We start from the raw sequence: 10,395 nt of genomic DNA on the forward strand, positions 1-10,395 counted from the left end.
TTTTTTAAGAAACATAATCTTCAAGGGCTGCACAGGAATGCTGCTCAGAAACTTATGCACTGCAGGAACTTAAGAATGCAAGTCCTACTTTTAAGTCTTCTACAGCAACAGAGTAACCCTAGATGATCTATATTTGACCTGAGTTACTCTGCTTAGAAAAGGTCATTACTGTAACCTAAGGAGACTAAAAATGTCTAGGCAAGTTGTTCTCATAACTCTCTAAAAAGCATACTGAAGTCTGCAAGAGACTCCCAGAGATCGCCACTATATCTAGCGGGAATCACTCAGTTGTCTTCACTGGCATCATTTGATTACTTCAACAGCCATATCTAAGAATGGAAGTGTGGAGTCAAGTCTAGATGAGAACAAGAGAAAGAACAATACTCTTCTCACTTAGTCTGCACTTCTCTAGCAACAGCAGAGCAGCACTGTCTGCTTCCTGACACCCAATCGAGTGCATTTGGAATCCATTTTTATTTTGAGGAACTGTTGCAAAGTATGGAATTATTGCCATTTCTAGTTCATATATTGCTTAGATGTTTTGCTTTCATAAAAGTACATTCAAATCCTGCAACATGTATCATGAGAGGTGTTGTGAGTCGTGGGGTTCTTACCCTACAACTTCAATTGGTCTCATATTTCATACTATTTTTGGAATCAAGTCCAAATCTGTGATGTGTCACAAACTAATCCAGGTAGCTCCTACCTTAACTGTTAATTTGAGAATTAAACTCTTGTCTTTTCGGTTGGGAAGATTCTTTACTTTGTGAGGTAATCTAATCTCTCTGCAACTCAGTGCCTGTCTGGAGCGGAGTGAATGTTGCCGGTGTCTCCTTGAAGGCTCTTCATCCAGACATGGGAACTGATGCAGACAAGGAGCACTGGAAGGAGATTCACAAGCAGGTGGTGGACAGGTAATACCACTTTTAGTTCTCCATCGTATGATCTCGTGTTGAAGAAAAACCTCTCTGAACTGCATTACTGATTTCTGATTTAGTAAGTGGCCCAAAATGAAGATCAAAAATGTAGAAATAATACAACTGCAGTGTTTTAAGGAGTAACGTAGATTTGGCAGAGTTAACTTTTCATGGTTAGCGAGCTTTAAGTAAAGAAAATGTTTTAACTTCCAAGTTTCTAGTGTTAGTGAGGGGCACGGTGTGAAGTACAAACAGTGCATTTCAATCCTGTCAGCTATCAGTCAAATTTCCGCTGTCTCCAAATTGTTTAAGGGATCAAAAGCCTTTCCTACAGCTGTCAATTACTTTCATTGATGCTACTTGTTTTTTAACTTTCACTCTGCAGTGCCTATGAGGTCATCAAACTGAAGGGGTACACATCATGGGCTATTGGCCTTTCCGTGGCAGATCTAGCTGAAACTATTATGAAGAACTTAAGAAGAGTGCACCCAATCTCTACAGCTGTTAAGGTGAGCAGCTCCTTCTTGCTGACTTTTCTTTGTTTTAACTGAGAACTAAAAACTTAAGAATCCCAAGGAACAGTGACAACATTCTAACTTCTATTAAGCTTACTTGAATTTTCCACATCAGAATACTTTATAAAATAGATGTGTACAAATCCTAGCCTGATTACCCTTACCTACTTTTCAGGGTTTGCATGGAATAAAAGATGATGTCTTCCTAAGTGTTCCTTGTGTACTGGGCAGCAGTGGCATCACTGATGTAGTGAAGATGATCCTCAAACCCGATGAAGAGGAGAAAATAAAGAAGAGCGCAGATACACTCTGGGGAATTCAGAAAGAACTACAGTTCTAAAGTTGTCCAAGCAGTTCACTATTTGCAGTTTAACGGTTTAGTGGTTTGTCTTAATGTTGCACTTTCCAAGTAGGTCAAATACTTTGGTGTATGTATTCCAACTAGAACACAAACTAAAATCTGAACAAATGAGTTTCCTAAAGATGGCAATTAGGAAACTATTCTAGGGTTTTCCCTGTTCTCAGACACTTATTCTTAGCCATAGCTCCAGCCACCTAGTATTGTACAGTGAAGTGATGTGACATCAATCCAGCATTCAAAGCAGCACTGCCTTTTCCTCACGTTGTTTAAACATTAGCCCAGAACAATAACTAACCAGCTAACTAACACAACGTGAAACCAAAGACTATTTTCTTGCAGTCACAGGATTGTCGAACTAATTGACAAACCTTCTCTGCCAGGTGAATAGCTTAAATATTTCACTGTTGGTAGGTCCAAATATTTTCCTAACACTTCTTTGGAACTTGTGTATACCTTTTTTTTAGAGGAACTTATTTTTGTGTACTGTATCAGACTAGTTGTAAATTTGTCTCCAAAGCACATTTAAAGAAAAGGTTAAAGTTTATATATGCAACAAGACAGTGACCTGTAGTACCAGCTCCAACACCAAATAAACCATGAAATGTATTTCAGCCTCCTGAGTCTTCTTTGGTAGAGCATTCTGGTCCATCGTGTTCTTGGCCTTGGGGGCAGTACATCAACAAATGCAGAGGTCTTTGTTTTTCCTAGCATTCTTTTTTAGGAAAAAAAAAAAAACATTAAGGCTTCTAAGGTACTGTATGATACACTCCACAGTGGCCATAACCTGATGGTACACCAAGGCAAGACAAAAGTAAGCTTAGCAATGGTTCTCAGGAAAACAATCATTGGTGTCAGCAGCTACATCGAACAGCAGTGTCTTGAGTTTTTGAGGTTTCCAGCTTTCATCTGTCATAAGGAAGTTCAGTTACAAACTCTAACTGTGAATTATTCTCACAATCAGGACACTGGCACATCTTCCAGCTATCATAAGTAAAATGAAAGAATGGTTAAGCTGATGCCACGTGAGCTAGGGTTGTTTGTAAAGAAAATGCATTCAACACAATTCTATAGAGGAAGAAAATATGCAACAAGTTTTATTCAGCTTAAGTCCACCAGCACAAAGATTACAGGAAATAGAAAGTGCATTAATAAAAGCTAGTATTTACCAAAAAGAAAATATATTATTGATTCAAAATATTTTACAGTTGAATGATGCAATAACTTATTCTGGGCACCTACTGATTAAGAGAAAGATCAAGAAAATGGCTGCTTCACAAGTAAATCCAACTTCCCAGTTAAAGTCTGAGAGTTTAGTAGAGATCACTGAGTCCAGCAGTCTTCCTTGCTTTCTGCATTAATGCTCTCAGCTGGAACTGCTTGCGAGACAGAAGACGTACATGCTGCAAAGAAATAATAAGAAGAGATGGCTGATAAAAATGTTAACTGTATAGCAATCCAAGTTTTGAAAGCCAACTGAGATGTCTGTTTTGGAGAATATTAAATGTGTTGGTTCATTAAACGGCTTTTTCTTGGCTCAGAATGACTTGCCACCATATACAATCACTATAGTGTATTCTCATAATTTTAATAATCAGATCCTCACATTCCTATCACAGAAGTCATACGTATTCTAAGGTGAACGAAAGACAAATACAATTCCCATAGTATCATTTCTTTTAATAGAAGCTAAACAGAATTAGCAAGATACATAAGAACAAAGTATGTCTCTACTTAGGACACTGTCCACTGAATGTTTAAAGCAAAGCTGAGGTGGTAATGTGGTGGAATCTCACCTGTTAGAAAAGGACCTGACTGCAACTCTTGTTACCACTCTTGGCCAGGGGACCAAGTTAGAGTGGTACACTTCCACACACTAATCTTTTCAGATCCAATGGCTACAGTAGTTACTAGGACATTTTATGAAGTTCTAGTCTCCATGTTCAGCGGTCTTAAGTTCAAAATAGAAATAGATATGAAAGAAAACTCTAAGCATTAAGAAAAACAAAGAAAAGGAGTAAGTTCTCTAATAAAGGCACAAAATGTGAGGGCTTCTCAAGAACAGCTCTTCTTTTTCTTCTTTGAGCCTAACACTCCATTGCCTGCTGCAAGAATGGCATCAAGAGACTGCAAGTGGAAAGCTGACAGTTCTCTAGTCACCTTTAAAATTGGTTTCTCCACAATCAGTAGCCCAGACCAAAGGAAAGTGTATACTGACACTAACAGTGAATAACCTCTATATATCTATAATGCTTTTAAATTAGCCCATCCTAATCCTGATGTTCTTCTTTTCAGACTTGTGTTTCAACCTATATGTACTTACTGTACTTCTTCAGTGAGGACATCATTAATACAAAAAAAAAATCCAAAGTACTTACACACATTTAAAGTGCACATATTAAAAATATCTCAAGAAGCCTACCTTTAAAAAGACATCTAGATCTATCACTCCACGCCTCAGTGCTTCCCCAAGATAAAAGATGGTGTCTTCAATTGCATTTTCCTCTGCATATAAGTTCAGGATCTGCTTGTAAAGTGGTGCCGTAGGAATGATAACTTCATCTATGTCGTTATTTTCTGATTGACTTTCCATTTTCTCCAAGGCAGAACTGAGCTCCTCATCCTTCTTTTTGAGAAGTTCAATGTTCTTGTCAACTTCAGCCTAAAAACATTTAAGATGTTTATTTCTTAACTCTCAAGAGCTGAATATCTGCTTCTGTCAAGATGACTTTAAAAGTATGAAGAGTTTTAGAAACACTACTTGATTTTTTACTTCTATATTCACCTTCATCACAACTTTTGTAAAAGAACGAGGTAGCAACTTACAGATTTGAGATTCTACCATCGACAAAGTAAATGCTCTCTTAGATTATAATGCCAATCTATTACCATTTACAATTTTAGAGAAGACATGCTACCAGTCTGAGTATTTTGAAGATATTACGTAAGGAAGAACGATGGTTTAAACTAACTGGAGTAATAAAAGCAAAGTTCCTAGTCAATTCTGCTGATGGCAGATCACACAAACCAAATCGTATTGACTAGAAACAAACAAAACATCCTGGTTTTACTACCAACAGTAACTACAGTTCAACTGCATCTGTATGAGAAGCACTTGTTTTCAAATTTGCTTCTTTGTGTCTTCCACAACCACAGCTAACAAACTGGAAAAGATTCTTTTCCACATACTACTCCAAGCCATAAAGAAGTCCTAACTAATTTAGTCATGTCTTCTATGGAAGGCAGCTCGTACATTCTTGCCTTTTTGTCACATGTCAACAGTTCTATTATGTCCTTCTTTTCCCCAGTTACACACTGCATTTACTGTGGTCACATCACGAATTTACACGACACAATGTTATTTCCTGTTCTCTGTTCCTCATTCATAATTGCCAATAGTCACTTTAAAAAAAAAACAACACAGAATTTGAACATTAAGCTGATTGTTTCAGAAACTGGTCATCAGTCCCAAAATCTTACCCCAAGCAGTAATGCAAGGAGCAGACACAGGAAGTAGAAGTTAGGCCTTCGTGAAAAAAACTCTGCAGCCATTTCTGAGCACGAGGAGTAGGAAAGACTCTTGTTTGGAAAAAACCTGTAGTTACGAAGGAAGCTGTGACTAAAATCAGTGTGTCTGCACTATGACACTGAAATGTTCTCCAGCACTACTGTCACACACTACTAGCTAGAAACTGACAAAGTGAATAAGTACTCCTATACCACTTATTATCTGGAGGAAAAAAGCACTGATGCTGTTCCTCTGCTACTAACAATAACATTTCTAAGACACAAGACAATGCATCTTAGGATCACTGGGATTTCCATCTTCCGTCTGTCTAAACACAAGCACCTCAATTTGGAAAGAAAATAGACACCTTAAAAGCAATACACTCTCATGCTGATACAGATCGGCGTTTCAACTCAGCTTACCACTTCTTGATCCAGACGAGTTACCATCTCTTCCAGTTTCTGGTGTCCTTTCTTCAGGTCTTCTTCTGTGCGCTTCAAGGCATTGAGTTCAGCTTGAGCACGATCCATTTCTTCTTTCATCCGCCATCTCAGTTTATCACTGACTGCTGAAATAAGGGAGGCTCTAATGGTGTCTTCACTGATAGTTCCATCTCTGCTGGGTCCTGTGCAAGAAAATTCACCAGCACACAATTAACTCTCAATTCTGCACCAGCTTCAATACAAAGCCAGTTTGGAAAGAGTGGTGTACACAAAACTTCAGCAAGACCGCACACCTCAGAGAATCCTTATAACATCCAAGGAATTTTTTGGATCTCCACTGCTGAACAGAACAAGACTGCATAAATCCATCTCTTTTCCCTATGCCTTTTAATTTATTCTGTATGCTTTCTAGCACACAAAACTTACATAAAGCCATGTATTTGGGAAAATAAATCTATGCAATTGACAAGAGTTACTATGAGAAAATGTGCATTATGCTTACTAACCATCAATTTCTTCTAAAATTAAGAAAGCATCAGATGCTGACAATTACTAACATTACTACTTCTTACACACAAATTGTACCAGCACGTGTGTAACTTTTAAAAGCTAAAACAAGCTACTACTGAGAAAAAAGAGACTGAATAAATAAACTACGGCAAAGATAGGCTTGTGAAAATGCAAATGGCACAAGAGTTGACCTGTTCTACAGCTCTGGCTTAAGCAGTTCAACCCACTGCCAGTCAACATGGCCATTTTTAGCATTTGGTCAAGTACCAGAATCAGCAACAGAAGCTGTCAAACAGTACCACACATACAAACTCGAGAATTTAGCACCACTACTTCTTCTGGAAAAGAGTAAAGAACAGCATTTTGTGCACTGACAAGTAAAACTTAAATCAAGCCAGCCTTAAACCATGAGGGACAAAGAGTTCATTCACAGTTTAGCACTGTAACTGTACGGCAGCCAACTGTAAACATACATCTTCCTAATCCAAACAAAAAGGTCTGATTTCACTTTAAGAACAGCATTAGCATGATTTCAGCTACTGTTTAATTTATCCAATGAATTATTCTCTGTTATGCCAGAACCAGCAATCAATTCTATTTTTTTTGTCCCCCCTGGTCTCTTTCACTCTTGGATATTTTATGCAAAGTTCACTTCAACATTAAAGCAGGACAGAAAAAAAGTCACAACACAACTAATGATTAAAGTTCACGTGTAAGTGTCGACAGACAAGAAAAAGGTCTTTGCACATGGATCATCAGTTAGATTTTATATATCTTCCTAAAGAGCATGAACCCTTAGCATTTTCTGCCACTTCCATAATTAGTGCAGCTTGGGGAAGACTTTATGGCAGAGAGCCAGTAAATCCAGAGAGCACTGAAACCCTTAACCTTTACCAGGCAGAGTCTGGTTTCAGAACTGACCTTAGAGAAGCAGACTCGTATCTGAATTAGATCATTAGTGGCACACAACTGAACTGAATGAGGAAAAAAAGAAACTATTTGAAAAAATAATTTAAAAAAATGAAGCAAGTCTGAGTATTTTTGTCCAACTCAAAATAAGCTCACTGAAGGAAACACTCCAGCACCATATATACAGCTTTTCAAGTTGTAGCTCCCTGTAAGCTCCCAATAAACTAGCATGGTAAACCATAGTCCAACAACAGTGGAAAAAAAAAATATGAATAGGAAAGAAACATTTCAGTTTCAAGGAAAATAAGTTTACTGTAAATACACTGGATGACTATAGAGACATCTCCACATTTCATCTGGTGTGGGATAAACCACAGTCATGCACGTGCTGCATCTTAGCTGCATCTAGTCAATCTGTCTCGTGTTAAATCGCTACTACAAAATCTGGCATTACAGCATGGTACCAGGTGACCTAACACAGGACTTCTGAAGTATTCTGTAATACCTGGCATATACTCCAGCCCTCTTCATCTTCCCTGAGAATGAGAAGGAAGAAAATAAACGAAACATGACATGTATTTTAAATTAACTCTTTACTACACAAAAGCAAAACAGGATCTGTTTTCAGAGAGAGACATTGTGGAAAGCCAACGTTCCCTAAAAAGGTTCCCAACACTTTTCTGCATGTCTGACAATAAGAGCCAGCATGGACAATCAATCCTCAAGGACCCAACGACGCCACAACAGTGAGCAATACTTGGCTTTCGTGTAGATTATGTGGTAGCCACAATTCATGCCAGAGTGGAAACGACAGCTGAAACAACTTCCAGAGAACACTTCTGTAATACACAAGTCTCAAAGAACGTGAACATGAAGGATGGGATCAGGCACAAAAAATAAGAATGATCATTTCTTGTAGTTTCCACATTCTGTAACACAACAATTCCTCAAGTATTGTTAAGAATAAAACTAAAGCATTCACCTTCCTTTGCCAATCTGTGAGCTTGCTTTGCGCCCAAGGTGAACTAAAGCTTCAAGAGGGAAGAGCATATTTAAATAACTGGGAGTTCACACATGAAATTACAAACCTGTGGATACTCTTTTAAATTACAGAGCAAGAGATTATAAACACCTGAGATTCTGAAAAAAGACACAACTATCTTCGTCCTTACCATGCAACTGTTTCAAAAGGACTGTCCAATTGCAAAGTTATGCACCACCTTCCAAGTAAAGGATACCCAGTGGTTCTCTATCCATTACACATATCCGTACTAGAAATGAGACAGAGCAGAATCACAGAATGGCCAGGGTTGGAAGGGACCTCAAGGATCACGAATCTGCAACCCCCCTGCCACATGCAGGGCCACCAACCTCCCCATTTAATACCAGACCAGGCTGCCCAGGGCCCCATCCAACCTGGCCTTGAACACCTCCAGGGATGGGGCATCCACAACCTCTGTGGGCAGCCTGTTCCAGCACCTCACCACTCTCTCTGTAAAGAACTTCCCCCTGACATCCAACCTAAATCTCCCCTCCCTCAACTTAAAACCATTTCCCCTTGTCCTGCAGTTATCAACCCTTTCAAAGAGTTGACTCCCCTCCTGTTTTGTAGGCTCCCTTTAGGTACTGAAAGGCTGCAATGAGGTCACCCCACAGTCTTCTTTTCTCCAGGCTGAACAAGCCCAGCTCCCTCAGCCTGTCTTCATAGGAAGGTGCTCCAGTCCCCTGACCATCTCTGTGGCCCTCCTCTGGACCCTCTCCAACAGCTCCCTGTCTTTCCTGTACTGGGGGCTCCAGACCTGGACACAGTACTCCAGATGGGGCCTCACAAGAGCAAAGCAGAGGGGGACAATCACCTCCCTGTCCCTGCTGGCCACCCCAGAAACAATGCTAGTGCATTTTGCTAGCACAGGATGACTGAGCAGCAGATTGGGAAAATATGAATCAATATTCTTGATTTCACTGCTGACAGGAGGTAAGAAGGAAGTAAAACAAGGAGCAACAGCAAAGAGGCAGAAAACAATAGACTTAGGTAAAAGGCCTACCAAATATGCATTGAAAATCTCAGCTTCAGGACTTTCAAAATAAATAAGTTATAAATAACAAGTAAATAAAGCAAGTCCCATAGACAATTAAGTGAAGACAAAAGCATTTTAAAAAGCAGGACAACAAACAAAAAGCAGTACAGACAATCAAAAGTCACCTATAGTTTAAGGGTGAGGGGAAAAAAACCCTTCGGTTGCTTATATACACTGTTTTTCAACATATTCATAGAGCAGACAGGAATTTTATAGGTTCCTGAGTGAGAAAAATACAAAGCAAAGAACGTAAGAAGTGTCTTCTTCTGAGTAACATCTTCTTCCCCATTTAAAAAAAATAAAAAAAAAAAAAATATTTTGGAAGGCTGGATTTAAGAACAATAAATTCTTTTTCTCACTGTTGCTCTTTATGTATCAATTACAGTGGGAAACTTTGCTTTGATGAAATAGTTACTCACCAACAGTAGTCACAGGGGGCTGAGAAGGATAGTATGGAACATTTGTGGTGGGTGGGAATGGAACACCAGCTGGATAAGGGTAGTTCGGGAAGCTGTTTTGACAAAGAAATACAGGCTGAAGTTACTTAATTACTAGTAAAACTTGATCCATGTCACCATATTAAATATTTATTCATATCACGTTTAAACTACAGGCTGAATTACACTCTTTTCCTGCCCACATTAACATCTTTCACAACTTGTGGTTCTAATATAAGATAAGATGATATCATTTTAACTGAAGCCCTACCTAATTATTTGCTGGTCAAGCACGTAGATCATTCCAAATTCTCAACAGGCTGCCCTTCAATATCTAAACTGCCCTCCTAAAACCCAAACCAAATTGTTTTAACTACGGTCTGACAAAAACATTCAATCCTAACAATTTTTAACATTATACAAAAATTTCACAGGAGACTTTGATTGAACTGCTTCAAGTAAAAGAGTTCTGCTGCATGCAGAACACACTATGAGCACTTTAAATAGGTGTACTTAGAAGAAAATGTTTGCCACAAGAACGTGGCACGATCTCTCTTTTTCACTCCTTAAAGCATGCTCCCAGTGCTTACAGTTTCTTTGCTTTTCAATACCAAGGTGTTATGTACTACAGCAACTCCTCATACTATCCTAACAGAATCAGGACATCAGGATGTCCATACTAAAAATAAATTAAAAAAAAGGGTAACAAACTAGAAAACA

The 10,395-nt window shown here is 38.7% G+C and overlaps 2 protein-coding genes and 1 long non-coding RNA gene across 3 annotated transcripts; 1 reads left to right on the forward strand and 2 right to left on the reverse strand.

Moving 5' to 3' along the window:
- The first annotated feature begins 774 nt into the window (after positions 1-774).
- LOC104911018 (L-lactate dehydrogenase A chain) lies at positions 775-2,399 on the forward strand. Its single transcript, XM_010711068.3, has 3 exons — positions 775-914; positions 1,303-1,426; positions 1,608-2,399. The coding sequence occupies exons 1-3, from the start codon at positions 856-858 to the stop codon at positions 1,770-1,772; spliced, it is 348 nt and encodes a 115-aa protein (XP_010709370.1). The 5' UTR covers positions 775-855; the 3' UTR covers positions 1,773-2,399.
- A 462-nt stretch (positions 2,400-2,861) lies between these two features.
- TSG101 (tumor susceptibility 101) lies at positions 2,862-9,776 on the reverse strand. The gene is made up of 4 exons (XM_010711104.3): positions 9,658-9,776; positions 5,721-5,923; positions 4,213-4,452; positions 2,862-3,193 (listed from the first exon to the last, which is right to left on the reverse strand). The coding sequence occupies exons 2-4, from the start codon at positions 5,838-5,840 to the stop codon at positions 3,104-3,106; spliced, it is 450 nt and encodes a 149-aa protein (XP_010709406.2). The 5' UTR covers positions 5,841-5,923; positions 9,658-9,776; the 3' UTR covers positions 2,862-3,103.
- LOC109367684 lies at positions 6,849-8,523 on the reverse strand. The gene is made up of 2 exons (XR_002114997.2): positions 8,333-8,523; positions 6,849-8,014 (listed from the first exon to the last, which is right to left on the reverse strand). It is a non-coding gene; the product is annotated as an uncharacterized LOC109367684 (long non-coding RNA).
- Positions 9,777-10,395: the final 619 nt, after the last annotated feature.

This window comes from Meleagris gallopavo, chromosome 5, assembly GCF_000146605.3.
Source record: "Meleagris gallopavo isolate NT-WF06-2002-E0010 breed Aviagen turkey brand Nicholas breeding stock chromosome 5, Turkey_5.1, whole genome shotgun sequence".
In the NCBI taxonomy this organism is placed as follows: Eukaryota; Metazoa; Chordata; class Aves; order Galliformes; family Phasianidae; genus Meleagris; species Meleagris gallopavo.